The sequence below is a fragment of the Podarcis cretensis genome (genome assembly GCF_951804945.1).
Source record: "Podarcis cretensis genome assembly, chromosome: 5".
NCBI classification, from domain to species: Eukaryota; Metazoa; Chordata; class Lepidosauria; order Squamata; family Lacertidae; genus Podarcis; species Podarcis cretensis.
Genome location: NC_137174.1, coordinates 52,356,377 through 52,374,332, shown reverse-complemented (window position 1 = coordinate 52,374,332; position 17,956 = coordinate 52,356,377). Strand labels below are relative to the sequence as shown.

Genomic DNA, 17,956 nt, shown 5'->3' with positions numbered 1-17,956 from the left:
CTTCGCACCTCGAGTCTCGCAGCCCTTGATTCTCCCGCGCCACAATTAACTTCTTCCCATTCAACCGCTCTCTGCCAATCTCCACCAGCCCCAGTCGGGAGGGGGTGGGGTGGGGTGGGCAGCGGCGGATGGTGCTGAGCCATCCCTCCCTCTCGTTGTTTGGGGAGGCGACGCCTAATCCCTCTCCAGGAAAGGGGCTCTGGCACACTTTGCCCCGGCGCTCGCAAGGCTCCGAGCCCCGCGGAACCCGGCCGATCTTCCTTCCGAGGAGGAGACCTCCGGAGGAGGGCGCCGGGCGGCTCCTACCCAAGGCCCGAGGAGGAAACCCCTCCGGAGCCAGGGGCACTTTCTTGCCGAGAAGTTGCGCGCCGGGCGCTGCGCGCGCGCGCCTTCCCCAGCCGCGCTCCTACAGGAGCAGCTTTCAAGTCCCAGGCAAACTCTGCTCCGAAGGGAGAGGGGGGAGAGGGAGGCGCCCTCGGGAGGCGCCCTCTGCCTCGGCTGCTGCCCTGGCTCAGCTACACTCACGAGGTTTATCTCCAATAAACTTCCTAGCTGCTCAGGACAGCAACATACATAAATATATATTTGAGTGCAGCCATGTAAATATCTCAGGGACAAACAGTTCCGTCCTGGAGCCCGCTTACTGGGACGGAAATCGCAACGGGGCTTACTTTCAAGTAAACGCGCAGAGGTTAGCAGCCCCAACTGCGCTGCTCCGCGTGTGAAAGTTGACGGCTCAACAAATTGCACCGCTGCTTCTAGCCTATTTTTGCGCGCAAATGCACAACTGAGGCACAGTGCCATTTTCTTTTAATTGCGTGTGTGTGTGTTTAGCCTGTGTTTTCTTTCCTCTGGGTCATTTCTCTCTACGCCCCTCTCTCCTATTTTCGCATTGTCTGCACTGGACCATTCCCTTCTTTCTTCCTTCCTTCCTCCCTCGTCTACCCCGCTCCTGGCTCTCGCTCCCTCTCCTTCTCCAAAAAGGATCATTGTTAGTTTCTCCGCTTCCCCCCCTCCTCCTGTTTATTTATGCACACGTCATTGGGGAGCCCCCGCCCCCTCCTGCATCTCATTAAGTGCCTAGTGTGTTTCTTTTTCCCTGTCAATAATCCTGGATCCCAGACTTCTCCGTTCCTCCGGATTTCGATCCCCCTTTTTCTATCTGTCAATCAGCGCCGCCTTTGAACTGAAAAGCTCTCAGTCTAACTTCAACTCACTCAAATCCGAGCGGCACAGGCTCCCTATATCTGCGGCTTCTACCCCCCCTTTTTTACAGCTGACTTGTTGTTTGGTTTGTTTGCTGCAATTTTTTATAGTTCCCCCCTCCCCCGTCTCTCCCTCCCTCCCTCCTTATATAATTTTTTTATTATTAATTTTGTGTGTGTCTACCCGCGTGTGTCTGTGCGCGCGCTTTACACGCTGATCTGATCTTCGGAAGAAAGAGAGAGAGAGAGAGAAAATCCAGAAGAAGGAAAAGAAGAAACCCAAAGTCACTGGTGCAAAAGGAAAGGAGAAGGGACACTGCCCTCCCCTCTTCCTCCTCCTCCCTCTTTTCCCCTCCCCAGGAGGAAAGAAAAGGAAAAGGAAAAAACTTTCACCTTGGACTTTTTTTAAAACAAAAAATTGCAAACTTCCCCCTTTTCTTTCTTTCTTTTTTTAATCCTTCCCCCTTTTTCCTCCCCCCCCCCTTTCCCCTTCTTCTCTCCCTCCCCTCCCCTCTGTCCTTGCAAAATTGCTGCTGGTGGGGTAAGTCAGGAGGAAAATGCCGCAACTAAATGGCGGTGGAGGGGACGATTTGGGGGCGAACGATGAATTGATCTCTTTTAAAGACGAAGGGGAGCAAGAAGAGAAGATCTCGGAGAACTCGTCGGCGGAGAGGGATTTAGCCGATGTCAAATCGTCGCTAGTCAATGAAACAGAAACGAATCAAAACAGCTCTTCAGACTCGGAGGTAAGGAGACCCCCCCCCTCCCCGCCGCCGCTCTTTGCAGCACACCTGCCTTACTCCACCTTGGGGGTTCCCGGGGAGACGGGATGCAAGAAGTTTGGGGTGGGGGTGGGGAGAAGAGAGAAAAATGCCATGGAGGGGGTGGGGGACTGAGCTTTCGCCCGGAGTTGCAACTCTATGTTTCTTATAGTATGGTCGGCGACTGCCCTGTTGCTTCTCTGGTGGGTTCAGTTATCTCTGTATTTTCCGTATCAAGTTTTGCACAAACTTCTAACTTGTTCTCTCCCCCTTCTCTCTCCTCCTTCCTTCTTTTATTTCCCCCTTTCCCCTTCACCAAACTGCCTCATTCATCTACTCTCCCGGTGCCCTTTTATTTTATTTTTTGGCTATTTTCCACCCTCTTTTGATCCAAGGCGGAGAGGCGGCCCCCGCCTAGGTCCGAAAGTTTCAGAGATAAATCCAGAGAAAGTTTAGAGGAAGGTAAGTTGTGCTTGATGGCTCCATCCCACCCACCCCCTTCCCCTTTCCAGGGTGGTGGAGGGGGGGGGGAGAGCGCGCGGATCTGGAGCACCCCCAAAACCCTGCTCTCCGTTTGCGCAAATGCTCTTCCAAGTTCCGCGAAGCACTTTTTCTAACCGTGATTTCCCCCCCGCTTTCTGTTTTCTCTCTCCTTGTGCCTCGTTCCCCCGCCATGTTAGCTGCGAAAAGGCAAGATGGAGGGTTGTTTAAGGGCCCACCATATCCTGGGTATCCCTTTATAATGATCCCCGACCTGACCGGCCCCTACCTTCCCAATGGCTCCCTCTCGCCCACGGCAAGAACGGTAAGTCGAACGTGTGCATATGTACAGAGATACAGTATATATGTGTGAATACGAGCTGTGTTTTCCGCGCATTTGCGTCCCGCACCCGCCCAGGTCCCCCTGCCGCCTGTTCCGCCCGCCCCCTCCGCTCCCGGCCGCCGCGGCGCTGCCTGAAACTTTCCAAAACTTTTGCGCCTTCCGCTGACTGCGCGCCGAGGGGGCGGGGGGAGGGCAGAGAAAGGGGCTGTTTACACTTCGCCATGTTGATTCCTTTACTTTCAGTTTTGGGGCTTCGGGGCTTCGGCCCTGGGACTTGGCAAGGCGAAGGGCACCCGGAGTCCCAGCTCCCGCTTTTTAATTTTTCCCCCCGCGCCCAGCAAGCGAGCCTCCTCCGCTCTCCTTCCCCCAAAACTCTTTTTGCGATTCCTCTCGCGCTCTGTTTTCCTTCTCCCCTCTCGAGTGGCGACTGGGTTTCCTTTCTCTCCCCTCCCCCTTTCCTTGCCTCCCCCTTTTAACCCTTTGCTCGCTTGCTGAAACCTTCCCGAGTTACTAATTTACTGGCAGCGTTGCCATCGAGTGATTAATTGGTGTAAAATCTTATCCGGGTTTTGTTTTTGTTTAAAAAACTTTAGGACTCTTTGTGTTTAAAAGATTTTAAGGGTGGCAGTTAACTACAGACAGCTTTCTCCCCCCTCCCCAGTTTTCTCTTCCTGCTATTCTGTGTAAGAATTTTTTGGCATCTTTTTTTTGGAAGGGGCGAGAAATTTTTATTTTCATTCCTTGGCACACTGGCTTTCCTTAAAGTCACCAGCTTTCATTTAAATAGATCACATGTATGAGTTCCATAAGAAGATAGTGGATGTGGCCCCCATGTTTATTGTGTTGGGAAGAAAATATCGAAGCCATATATATCTCGAAGCCATATATATATATATATATATATATATGAAGTTGTGCTTGGCTCAGCAGAGTCAGGACATAGTATAGAAAAGGCAAATGCAATCCTGCAAACAGACACTGCCTTCCCATTAACAAACAGAAGTTAAAAGCATTATATAAAGAAACAAGCCTTCACTTGAAAGGAATATATATTTGTATTCCAAAACAACTGGGCTCATTGGAAGAATATGTATACTTTAAGACCTTTTGGTGTGGCAGGAGGATCCAAAGGTGTGGCAGTATGAATGGAGGGAATAAGTTTCTTGTAGCCCTCAGACTGGTTTTGTTAAAACTTTTGGGAGGTGTGAGGTGTTGTTCACTGCCCTCCTCACACATCCTCATGGATTTATGCCAGCTCTACTTCCTCTGCCCAACCATAATACAATCTTCATTAACATTGTTTCAAATACAACTTTTTTTTTTTTAAAAAAAAAAGCCAGTTCCCCTAGGGAATGCAGGATTTGTATACATTTTATTTGTTATCTCATTTTCTATTGCATCTTTTAACTGAAGTGATTCTTTCCCAACCTATCCACTTAATTCTCTCTCCTTCAAACTACTGTTTGAATTCTCACTTCTTTTCTTTTCTTTTAACTTGGTCATTTGAGGCAGCTATTTGAAATACAAGTTCCACTGTTAGGTAGCTGCTGAATCTGTTTCTAGACTATGGGATGTTTTCAATGTGTCCAGTCTACAATTGTTTTTAAAATGTCAGATCAGGCTTGTTTTTACTTAAAGTCCAAATTCAGATTACAAATTACAGGGGGAAAGATGACAAAATAGTGTTTACTTGTGTATTTTTAAATGTTTTCAAGGATGAGGTTAACCCAGTCAAGATATTTTATAATTTACTTTTATTTTGGGGCTATGGTCATAGCAAGGAGACATTTTTGTAACCGCAGTTTTAGCATAATGGAAAAGAAAGGTGACTGGATTTTGTAATTGGAGAGGTGATGGGACAGGTAAAACATCTTATATGTTGGTAGGCATAGAGTGTTTGTTTTGTGGTTATTTTAATTATGTACTATAAAAGCATAACCTTTTAAAATTATTCCTCAGAGTGGTTTCTGTTCAAAATAGAAATAATTTTGCAAATTTAAATTAGTGGGGCTGATGAGCATTAGGGGAAAAAATTCCCCTGGAAAAAAAAGAATTTTATATTTATTTACATCTTTGTCTAGAAGCACTTAGGATTTAATATTGATGCAGTCCATTACCTTTTGAAATGGGTGGGAACTATTTGTATCGAGGTTTTGAATAGATGTTTGATCAGGGCCCCAGAGTAGTTATTAGTTAATGGATAAAATTCTTCTTGGCCATATTTAAACATTCTCTTTCTAATAACAACACACTGTTACAGTGAATTCATTTCATTGTATAAAAATATATTATTTTATTGATATAACAGGTGACCTTGTTCCTTAGCATCATATAGATTCAAAAGACATTTTCCATATTCAGTAGGCAATTTGCACATAAGCCAACAGGATATTTTGGGCCCTTTCTTCTATTCCCAATGATTTGTAGAGTATGCATTTGTGAAAGCAAGATAAATTATGCTTTAAAGAGAACCCATTATTCGTTTATGGTACAAACCAGAATGATTAAATATTACAAAGGATTTATTCAGTTTATACTGTTCAAGGTGTATTCCTGTAATTTGGCTGTTCTTTTTAACTCAAAGGTGTAAGTAAATAAATAATATTGAGTCTTACACATAGGTAGAATTATCACAGGATTATGAGCTCATGAACCATATTTTTTACTGAAGGTTAAACAAGTTGTTTTGCAATATTGTTTCCTCCTTTTTGGTTTTGGTTTTTTTATTTTTATTTAGAGGAATATTTGTTGTTCTCACATGCAACCTTCAGTTCTTAGAAATACATAAGCTGAACACTGATTTCCGATTTTCTGCTTTAAGAAATGTAAAGAATTATGAAGTATCGTTAAATCTGCTTATGATGAATAATACATTACTTTAGGAATATTGCTTTAATTGCCAAAGAGTCCATAAAGCTTGTTAGCAACAATTTTATTTTAAAATGACAAAAGATTATTCTACATAATGCTAATTTTGCTTTTGCTAAAGTAATGTGCCTGGCTCTGAAGAGGACCAATATGCAGTAAGGAGAGCTCTGTTAGAAATGAAATAATGAATTAAAGAATACACTTGTGTAGGCAATGTGGTAGTGGTTGCAATAGAATTTAACAGAAGAACAATTATGTAGTTAGATGTAATTCTGGTTATGAACATACTGTTAATTTGCTTTTTGTGGGGGAGATTTGTTTCACGGTGCTGAGTTCTTTCACAGTGCTCATCTTTCATTTCAACCTGAATCTAAAATGGTTAGTGTAGGAAAATATGGAAGTGATATGGCTTGTGATCTGGTAAATGCCCATTAATGGAAATATTTTAAAATAATGCATTGGAAAATGTATTTTCTCCCTTTTATTTCCTGAAGTACATAATCTTCTGCACAAGAATGTAGATCCTGGTGCACGAAGAGTTAATGGTATTCCCCCCCCCCCTTGTTCCCCTGTCTTGAATTGTTTTGACAACACTTTTCAAAAGTGTGACATTTGGAGCCCCTGCAATACAATGTAATATTACTGTAATTACACAGGTCATTACATTTTAAATAGAGAACAATGGAATGCTTATCATGCTGAAAAACAAAGAACAGGTGTTCCTGCCCTTCTTTGGTATTTATGCTAATTTGTTTTTTCATCTTCCTTAGAAATATTTATTGCTCCGCACGGTTAAGATTTCTGCTTCCAATGTGATGGTTTGATTCCTGACTAATCTTTAAGGTTGAGGGCTTAGTTGATTTTTGAAATAAGGGTTATGGTGTTAAACTAGTTGGATGTTCACAAGGTACATACAGTTTTCATATGTCAGCCTGTTTGCGCTTCATGGCAGAGATAAGCTATTCATTGAATTGTACCATTCACCTTTTTGATGGCTTTAAAACAACAATGAAGTTTCCCCCCACCCCTGTAACTGTGTAGAAACAAGCTTTTCTCTGGCGATGATCTTCTGACACCAATCAAATGAAGCACGGGAGTCTGAAAACCTCTCACTTCTTAGCCCAGTTAGAACGCTGTTTCTGCTTTGCAAGTGGCTTGCGAAATATATCATAGCAACTAGCATTAGCTTTGTTAACTTCTTTTTTTTAAAAAAAGGCATTTAAACTTCTCCAGCATGATTTTAAGGTTGCAGAGAGAGAATCAGTGAATTTTAATAGCCAGTCCTCCTTTGGAAGCGGAATGCAAGCTTGTGAGCCCAGAGAAGTAAAAGTTTGACGCTTCTGATGGCAAAATTTGCAGCATCTTTTTGTGTGAGGGTCCCAAATATTGCCTTTTGTTGTGAGGCAATGCTAAGATGTAGTATTTTTAAATAAGTATACTAAGATTTGGCTCTTGATTTGAAAGTTCCAGTTTTCATGGATTCATAAGAAAATGCTAACCCTCCCCTTTTAAAAAAAAGCAGAATAGAGAAAGGACAGCTGTAGGGTTTCTTTTGCCTTTCTCTCTCTCTCTTTTTTTTTTTGCATGCATCTATGTGTTTCCACACTGCACCATGACTAAAACTGTAAGGCCCCCCATTTCCAGCTGTCTGGTAGTTATGTGGAAGTTGGATTATTGGCTGTTAAGCATGAGACAACCTGGATTTAGCAAATGCTTTCCTGAACAGGGGAGTAGGTGACTGTTTGCGGGGGGGGGGGGGGGTAGATTTGAGGGGAGAAAACATCTGTGAGGCACTTTGTGGTTGCTCTTGAAACATGCATGCTGCCACAATAAAATGAAGAAGGGATGCACTCTTTGGGTCAGAGTGCATCTAGTTTCCAACAAAAGAGCCCTTGCAGATAAGAGGGCATGGATGTGTGTTTTTGTAAGTGCATTCAGGGATGTAGGTGGAATTAGAATGTTCTCCTTCCCACACCTTACCTGTTGTGGGAACTTTTTGTTTCTTGCTTGCTCCAGACTTTTTAACTGCTGCAGCTGCAGCTGCTGGATTGTTTGCATAGTAAGAGAGTTTGTACTCACCCAAGCCTTTGTGTGTGTGATGTGTGTGTGTATTCTCTTTGTACTGAGCTATGGCAAATATGCAGGCAGAGCCTTGCCCGCTGACTCGTAATTGGGCATGTTTGTGAAGGAAATGGTTAATTTTACAACCAAAGGCAAACTTGCACCTCAACAGGTCTGCTGAAAGAAATGTGCCACAGTCATTTGCTGGCAGGCAGCGAAGGGTCATAAATCTACAGGGTTTATTTACAGCCTATAACACTTATGAATGTTAAGATATTTGACGCCACGCTGGCCTTATAATATCCAAGGTCCACAGACACTGGCAGTGGGTCAGGTTTCTTTCACTAATTATAAGCAATGAGAGATGGGGAAATTGGGGAAATAAACCCATGAAAAGCTTAGATTGTTTTGGGGGGGCTGGTGGGAGTTTGGTGCTTGTTCTCCTAACTGCACGGCTGGCCTTTTCCTGTGATTCAGAATTAACGCTTGAAATACTGAGGGGCAATGTGTAGTGGCTTAAGCAAACCTTTCGCACAGCCTGCATTCTTTATCAACGTGCTCGCAGTCTTGAGTAGGATATCTAGACAGGAACCCTGCAAAATATTTCCCAGAATACTTTCAAAGATACCTGATATAACCCTGAATATATTTGTTGTAGTTGAGAGGGGGGGGGGGGGGGAGAATTGCCATGCCTGAATTAATAAACAAGTTACATTAGGCTATATTTAACAGATGTATGTTTATGATTGATCTCTGTCTTTCTTTCTTGAAATAAAGCAAGAAAGTGGCACTTCAATAAGAATATCTAGATAGCAGACAGATGATACATTTTTCATTTCAAAGTCTGGTTTTAAATTACATGCCTACCTCCCCACCCGTTATTTTAGAGAACTGAATAAAATCTGGGTTTCTAGAGGGGACAGATCAGGAGAGAAAACACATTAGAAAAAAAACGTGTATCTGGGAAATAATGTGGTAAAATCCAGAGGCCAGGAGCAAATAAGGAAGAATGCTAGTGTGTAGGGGGTGCTTGAAAAAAATATTGTTGAGATCAGCTGCTAAAGGGGAAGCTGGGCATCTAGGGAATGATTGGCTCATGTGTCAGGAAAGTCTTTGGGGCCAAGGCGAAGCATCACTTGAGGGGCCCCCTCTCTTGTTCTCCCTGTATTAAACAAGTGCATTGTTTAAATGCTTTTAAATGCAAGAGTGCTTTTCTCTTAAACTATATGATGATGCTTCTTTTTTTAAAAAAAGCCAAACCCTAAATTATAAAAATAGGCCAAAGGATAAATCAGGGTTTTTAAATAAGTCCTAGGAATATATTCCCCCGCCTCAACAGTCTAGTTAGGTGCATTATCACATTCAACTTAGAGAACTGGGAAAGGGAGTATGGGAAGAATACATATATTGGTTTTCTCCCATATGTTTTTACCCCCTTCCATTTAAAATACTGAGTCATTTCCCCCTGCAAAATATAAAATTGTATTTTTTTTTAAAAAAAAAACCAACAACTTTCCACTAGTAAATGTTCAAGAAGCCTAGGACATAATGTTTTATGAATTTTCCTAACCAGTAGAGTTCTGTAACTTATTAGCCCCTAGGGATAAATCTGAATCCCTTAACACCACATTACAGAGGTGATGTGGTAGGACCTTTTAGCAGGTTATCAACAGTGGTGTTTGTCTGTTTCCCAAGAGAATTCATTCATTTGCAACTCCCTGTTTAATTCCAGGTTGGCACTTGGTCTGTTCTTTTGTGTGTTTTTGTTCAAGTACTCCAAAACCCTGATCCTCATTATTCTTGAAGCTGTACACAGTCAAGCAGGCAGCCATGAATGAGTTAAGTTGCTAGCTAAACTTTGGCTTGGGGAAGAGAAATTTGGGGGCCTGGTTGGCATTAACAGGGTACAGCACATTTTACAGAGCTTAATTAGTACGAACTGTAATTGTTTGTGGTCTGCCAGGAGGAGTAATGTGCAGGAAAAGTGGAGTCGTTCTTTTGCAGTCTTCAGTTTTAAAACGATAAATCACTTGCATATTTGTGCAATGATTCAAATGGAGCTGAGACCTCTCCATCTCAACATGTGGTAAATTGTAAAGTCAATGAATTGCAGATGTAGGCTACAATGTGTGTGTGTGTGTGTGTGTGTGTGTGTGTGTGTGTGTGTGAAATGCAGAATGAATGGGAAAGAATGACAGTATAAATATTTACTGAGAAGATAACTGAGCTTTAACTTGCTAGGCCAATTATGAAGTACTAGCCAGTCGTTTTGTTTTTAGCCATTTGTTTTAGCTTTAAATAAATTAAATCAAGGTTAGGGGCACTATTAGCCTTGATGAACACTGCTGATCCTCGAGAAACAATGGCTTTCTTGCACAGGACCGTGAAACAATTGGATTTAGTAGAAATTGGTTCACTACTATCACTGGCAGCCTAAGTAAAATAACAAGGGAAGGGGCACGGAAAATGCTTCTGCAACAAAACCTTTAACGAGAGATGTAGACAAGTTTGTGTCTCTCTTAGAGAATATACTACCAGTTTGTAAGAGATCTGTTTCTACATTCCTTGCACACCCAGAAGTCTCATCAACTTCACTGAGACTTCCTGCCTGAATAAGGAAGGCATAAAGACCATGTCTTTCATTTTTAGCATGTTTGAAATGCTCAATGACCCCATTGTTTGCATCTCAGTTATCCAGAGCTACTTGTTAGCTTGATTTAGGCCCCATTTACACAGCCAAATAGCGCCAGTGTTCCTCCCTCCACCCCTTGTGTTGGTTAGTTAGAAAGGTATATCCAGATAATTTAAATCAGGGCAACTTTTCTGGACACAACAGTAGCAATATCTTCATTGGTAGCAGACTGGTCATAATCACAGATACTGTTGCTCATTGCCTTTCTCAGTGGTAACTGAGTTTTGGTTTTCTCTTCTACCTGATGGTATTTGTTTATCTTTGGAAATGTAAACATTCTTCTGTGAAGTAAACAAGTTACAAGCACAATGAGTAATTACCCTTGGGCTTAACTGCATGTACCCTCCAATGATGACTTAACTATTTCCAGATGTCACATTTGCTTGTCTTCAACCTAGGGGCTGTGATTTAATCTTCTCCCCTTTCTCTTTTGGATTTCCCACATCCCCTTAATGGTTTGCTACAACCATAGCTTGACAAGACTTAAAAAAAAAAATATGTACAAGTGCTTTGAGCTCCAAGTCTGATTTCTAGATCTACTGGTTAAATGGTGCAAAACACTAATGGGAACTAACTGATTTTACCTTTGGATCCGTATTCATGTGAAACTGAATGTGCACATTCACATGCTGGCTGCCCAGCTAGCATTTGTCTTCCTTCTTGCATCCCATTGTATTTGTCAACCTGATGTCACTGATATTAGTGAAATCTCCTGTGTTTGATTTGTGGATTGGTGCTACAGCAGTGAGCCCAGTGCCTAAGCACTTTCCCTCCTCCTTCCACTCTTGTCGTGTGTTTTAGGCACATAAACTGCCTTTTTATTGAGTCAGACCATTGTTCCATCTGGCTCAATATTGTCTGCAGTTACTGACAGTGGCTCTCCAGGATTTGAGAAAGGATTCTCCCCCAGCCCTATCTGGAGTTTCTGGGGATTGAACCTGCGATCTTCTGCATGCAATGTAGATGTTCTACCACTGACCTATGGCTAAACCCTCTGTATCCCTCAGCTGTATGAGGGTTCTAAGCATAGAAGGGGAAGCAGGGCCCCAGCTTGGCTGCTACATATTGAATAGGGGCATATGAAAAAGCAACACCCTTATACATATAGCTCTTTGCTTGTAGTCTAGATTGGGGTTTCAGATCATCCAGAGGTTCAGGTACATAATGTTGCACACAAATGCTTTCCTTATCAGATGTCCATGCCCAAAATGTTGACATCAGGGGTGGGATCAGCAAAATGCCCCCAATTCACCTTCTATGTGTTATGGGGGCTCATTGCTATGTGTTAATACCACTTTGACCAAATCCATTGTTTGCTGCTGCATCCAAACCAGTTGCACTTGCAATCTGAAAAAAAAAAGACTTGAAACTAGAATTTGGAACTGTTGTCTGATTCAGCTTGTGTGATAAGCGTCCATTTTTGCTTACTATTTTGCAGAAAGTTAGTTAGTCAGTTGAGTATATAGGAGAAGGTGGGAGCACATGGCTGCAAGTTTGGTTCATGTAGCCCTGAACAATGCTTTGTTGTCAGTTTGATTATAGTGGTCCAAGTAGGGTATAAAATGTAGCTGATAGTTTATTTTCTTCTTGTAAAAATAGCTATTATGAATTTGCCAAAATATACATTTGGTCAACAGAAACAAATGGTAGGCATGGGTTGTTAAAGGAGCTATTGAGCTGGTGAAATTTACCAAGATTAATAGTTTCCTAGCTTTCTGTCAGTCACAGACATGATTTCTTAAGTTGGTTCAGCTTGCACTTAAGATTTAACACAGTTTTAGTGATGTCCTTACATTAAGAGGCTGAAGCTACAGCATTTTCCAACTGATCAAATTAAAACAAATGATACTTTTCTTGTAGAGAGCTGGTTGTGTGGATAATTCCATTCAGAGATGGTTGCATTAGTGTTGACAAATTGCTGCAGAGTATATATTATGTATATAAATTAATATTCAGTGGTACAAGCATTCTCATGAGAGGATATGACCTTGAATGAAATATCAAAAGAATATGATGGCAGCCCGCTGGCTAGTTGTTGTTTTTTTATATGTATTTTTCCCCCTTGCCACACCTTTTTAGAAAAGATGTATGTCTTATTGTGCCTTGCATAGATGTAAAATGTTTAAAAATATTAAGTCCCTTTGTCTGTCTTCTCTTCAACTTGAGAGATGTATAACTAAGTATAAAGGCATCTTTTAAAAATATGCTTCTCTGCTTCTCAGTTACTGGATAAATTGTGTCTGAGGGACTCATCAGTAACATCCCACCCCCCTTTCCCGCTTTGCAATAATCAGAAAGCAACATAAAGAGAAACACTTCTCCCACTGAGAATATTCGCTTGCATCTCTGCATTACCTGTAGATCACCCAATAGCGCAAGTAGCTTCAATGTGTGGGTGTACCCATGCATAATGAAATACATTTTTGCATTTTACTTCAAATTTACTCACTTTTAAAAATTCTTCTGGTGTCTAATTTCATTGCTCTCAAAACATTTCTGTGATGCTCAAAGAAATATGTGAAGTGATAAGTTACAACACATCAGTTTCATTAATAAACATAAAGTGTATCTGTATTATGTTTATACTTTTGATACGTATACTTTAGTTATCAGGTGCTATTCAGTATAAACGGGACAATATGAAATTCCTTGGTTACAATGTGTTCCAATTGACCAGGGACTCTATGGGGTTTGTGGAAAGAAAAGGCTGGGCAAGTTTTCATTAAGGTTTAAATCTGGCAATTGGAAAAGAGGAGAATAAAGGGAGCTCAAAAGAGGGACAAGTGGTTAATGTAGCATTCTGTGCTCCAAAGGGAAACCTCTTTTAGACAGAGTGGTTCACAGGCCAAGAATTTCAAACTTGCAGGGAAACCTGTCCAGAACACACAAGTTGTTGGAATGGTTGCAGAATTGTCACAGCAATTAGAGCAATCTCTGCTAACTGAGTGGCAGTTTTTATAAAGGACAGAAGATAAAGGGTTCAGATTCATTTCTCCCTCTCTCTGTGTCCTCCTCTGTGATTCACTCCTGATCAACCATTGTCTCTTTGGGTATGTACAAGAGACGGGGAGAGGGGGAATGGGGTGAAAGAGGGCAGGCATGTTTTGAGCTGCTTACTCGTCATTAGCTTTCCTTATTTTTGATGAACCTAGAGTTGCATTGGCCTCCTCCCCCTTCAGTGAAGTCCAGCAATTTTGGCATTTCCTACTTCCATTTGTGTGTACTAATTGTTGACACTTTAGACAGCCGGCTTGTGTGTTAATTTAGCTCTGTTCCTTGTTTAAAAAATGTGCTTGTGGAAAGATACATGGTCTTTGATTTGGTATAAGGATTGCATATAGAAGTGTAAGCCTTAGGTTTTACTGCCCTTAAGACTTGTGGTGTAATAGATTGAGTTTTGTGGTGCTGGAATGCATCGGAAGAGGTGCGTTTCTGCAAAACGATAACTTTCTTTACAATATTTCAAATGTGGGAGGGTGACCTTTTTCTGACAGCGTTCTGCGCATTGATCAGTTTGCATGACAAATAGAAATTTGGCACACAAAGCTTTCCCCAGCCAGCATGATGCATCAATTGGAACAACTTTATCTGCTTAATTTCTGCTCATGATATAGTTGTTAAAGGCACAGGAGCCTTGTCAGGTACAAAAGTGTTGGCACTTGCCACCCACTCACCTGTGATTCATTTGAAGTTCTCTCATTTAAAATGACTTGTATCCTAAGATAAATGAAGTTGAGAAAGTTTATTGAAACTTCTACTTTTCATACACCCGACTCGCACCCCTAAAGACCCATCTCATCCGATATTCTGTTCTCACAGTAGCAATAGCACTCTCTCACTTATGATGCCACCATGACTCTGTAGCTATTGATATCTTTATTGATGATGCATCCTGTGTTCCTGATATACGTGTACCTATTTCCTACTTTCTCTTTTGGAGTTCCCTCAGCAGTCTGAAAGAGTCATTACGGGACTGTTTTAGCTATTTACCTTGTATAGTTGGAAGGCTTTTCAGGGATCGCAGATAAGAAACCTCTTTTGTTAAACTTGCCCATGTCTTGTGAGTAATCTGATTGGTCGTTGGAAGGATTATTTAGATAAGCCTGAGCTGATAGAAATGGCCCCATGAATCATATGCTTATTACATTCCAGGGCTGAGACACACCTTCAAGTAGAGGTGTGTGAAGTACTGGTAACAAGGTTCAGGCCTAGATGAAACACGTGAAATTATACGTTGGTGTGCTTTTTAAATGTCTAGCTAATTTTCTCATTAGATACATTTCTGTTTCCATTTTTTCCTGTCCTTAACAAACACGTATTTGAAAGTTTGGGATCTAAACAAACACTGGCTATTTTGGTTTGAAACATCGGTGATTTCTGGGGCAAATGTAGGCCTGTATCTTGGAAAGATTCAACTCCTTCAAGGCAAAAAAGAACCTGATAAGGCAAATCAAAATCACTCATTATGCTAATTACGTTGGAAATTAATTTGCAAAACACACCCTATAGAGTCAGCTCGACTCAATTTCAGCTTAGTAATTATCTTGTGGTGAGAGCAAAAGGTGTTGAAATATCCCACTCCTTGCAAATGTAGAGTACATGGATATTGGTTTTTCCTGCCTAAACACTGGAACGTCTGTGGCAGACTAGAGTCTATTTTATCAGATTGACTAGGCTGTTTCCTATGGAAGTTCATGCCAAATAAACTAGTTGGTGTCTCCTGATTTTATTTTTTTAACCTAGTAGCTATGGATACAGTAACCATGAAACCCACTTACTATAAAATTCTTTGTTTGATAAAAATCCCATACATTTCTGTTGATCCCCAGAATGAGGAGCACGTATGTAGTCACGAGATCTCTTATCTCCAACACTTGCGGCAGTTTTTGTAAAACTGTTTTTGGCAAGTTTTCATAGTACCAACCGACGTCTGACTAATAAGAAAGTGTCAGTCAAGTAATACTAGGCTTATTTTCCTAAAACAGCTCCCCCACCAAGATACGTGAGGTGTTTCCTGTTGGAACTGCTAGCTATTTTCTGCAAATATTTCAGCACGTGTAGATAAAGATGTTGTTGTCACTGTTGCTGTTGCAATTTAATTACAATGTTTGCTGGGAGAATACTTATTCAATCCTCACAGTATGTTTCCATCTTTTTACAACATACGCGAGGATATGCAACCGGATGGACTGCATGTGTCAAACATTATTTGTGGCAATCTTGATAACGTTTGATCCTGTGATTGAGGTGGATATGTTTTTATGCAAATGTTTAATATGCATGTGACTCTTTGGGAAACAGTGTTACTTTACTTAAAAGCAATTTACATTTTTATGTACTGATATTTATTTATTTATATACAAATTTGTATTTTTAAAAGATAACTAAAGCAGTGAACAACAATAACAAAATCACTTCATAAAAAAACCCCCATAAATGTGTAACACCAAATGATACAATATTCACAGTAACATGTGGCATGCACCAAGCTAATATTAATGGCCAGGGAATTTATTTGTTTTCAGAAATTATTGGGATGGGATCAGGCAATGGGGACTTACACAGGATCATAACGCTTTTCAGCTTGGTCACATGACCTAACAACCCAGCAGAACATACATCGGCGGAAAAGGTCAAACTTTGTTTGAAAGGCTTACTTCTCCCCTCCCCCATGCGAGGCCCATTCCCCAACAGAGTTGGGATCAAGTGTACTTTTCACTGTGTGATTGCTGCTAAAGTAAATAGTTCCGTTTTCTTCCATGCAAGTAATCTTAAATTGGTTGTTCTGATTCTTGGTATTTCTTCCTGCGCTCAGGATTATGCATAGTAATATGGGATACATGATATATGAAGGATATTGCCTTTGGCATGACACAGGTTTTTCAGGTCCCCTTTAGTCCTATGGTTGCAGGAGGAATTTCTTCCAGAGACTTTTCTCTGCAGTGATTGCACGAATAGTTCCTACACTAGTTAAATTACTTAGAGCCATTGTGCCTTCACTTTATTAGCAACTCTAGGTTATTTGCACCTCAGGGATCAAAATTGCTAGCTTTATGCTATGTTTAACTGTGTGAAAACGATGCTCTGAGTAACTGGTCATTATCAGTGCCCCACAATTTCAGACCATTCTGGTAGCCAGCCCAAACCCTGTGGTTTCCAGGGCTCTGTGCCAGCCCCAGTGTGTGAGAGGTGAGATCTTGTTTCTGGCATAGTGTTGGATTCAAGTGCAGCACAAAGTCAGAGACAATCCCCTGTTATTCTCCTCAGGTCCAAGCTCATGAGGAGTGTTTGGTACCATCCATGTGCTTCTGAAGTGCTCTGGAACTTCTGCATGTCATGAACTAACCCTAGCTATCATCAAGCATCTTAAAGCTCTGTACAACTGTGGGGATGGTTCCTCTTCTACCCTTCCCATCTCCATTCTCAATGAGAGGTTTGGAGCTCATTACACTCACAAAACAAAGACTTGTAATGAAAAGTCAATTTTGTGGACCTCTCATCATTACAATAATTTGGATGCTGCAGTCTCCCCAGGACTATTCAGAGCAGTGAAGTAAAATATCACAAGGTGCAAAATGTGCTACCTAGGTTTGCAACATTTGTTCATCTGCATTGTCTACTTGTATTATTGCATTATCCTTTTGTCTACCAGAATAATCCCTGCTTTAAAAATATTTTTACTTGAGCTTCATGATGAATAAAATCAACCACTTTTGCATGTGGTTACCGGACACAGTGTTTGGTCAAGTGGTGTTTTTGTGTTTCCAGTTAAGCAAATTATCTTTGCAGGAAGTGGCACCTATGTAGCCATAGTTTTTGTGTTGTAAAGGATCCTATTTCTGAAAAGCGGCAATGTAAATGTATGTTCCAAGCTACCTTATTCAGAAAGTTGGGTTCCATACAAGAAGAGAGATAGTACACATGATCAAATGTTTTGACTTATGCACCACTGAACATAATTTTGTGTTAAGGTTTCAGTTTCATGATATACCATCCATGCATGGCTTTGTCATTCTGTACTGATAAAACCAGTGTGTGTGGTTTATGCATCACGAAATAGACATTCTCTGCAATCCCAAGCAAACTTGGCTCTCACACAAAAGATTTTTTGAAAAACAATTTCTGAACTGAAGCTTAACTTCATGCAACTTTTTGCTCTGTCTTAAATTGCTTAGATTGTAGACTGCATGACAATAGTGGGATTTTGTAATAGTAATTAGTATCTAATGGAGCAATCCTACACATGTCTATTCAGAAGTAAGTTAAAATGTGTTCAGGGAGACTTAATTTCAGGTAAGGATCTTGCAGCTTTAATTTTGCTAGGGTTGTTAACCATATCAGGCATGTCACCTAATCACTTGTTTGTCCAAGAACTAAGGAAAAGGAATACTTAAAGATATATTCTCAACTTACTTGCCACTATTCATAGTGAATGTTTTCTCATTTAAATGGTTAATGATTATGTTCCCTCTTAACATAGCTGAAGCTCTTTCTCTCTTAGAAAAAGCTCCTCTTTTTTGTGCACAATGCATTTGTTTACATACAA

The 17,956-nt window shown here is 41.1% G+C and overlaps 1 protein-coding gene across 40 annotated transcripts in view; it reads left to right on the top strand.

The window, feature by feature from the left end:
• Positions 1-652: 652 nt before the first annotated feature.
• TCF7L2 (transcription factor 7 like 2) overlaps positions 653-17,956 on the top strand; it is a 212,741-nt gene continuing 195,437 nt past the window's right edge. For 6 of the 40 annotated variants that reach the window (XM_079975996.1, XM_079975982.1, XM_079976003.1 and 3 more), the window contains exons 1-3: positions 655-1,951; positions 2,362-2,428; positions 2,647-2,771. In XM_079975996.1, the coding sequence (XP_079832122.1) occupies positions 1,763-1,951; positions 2,362-2,428; positions 2,647-2,771 (381 nt within the window). In that variant the 5' untranslated portion in view covers positions 655-1,762. Of the gene's footprint in view, positions 1,952-2,361; positions 2,429-2,646; positions 2,772-17,956 lie in introns of all 40 variants that reach the window. The other 34 variants (XM_079975995.1, XM_079975991.1, XM_079975992.1 and 31 more) reach the window with 24 other exon arrangements.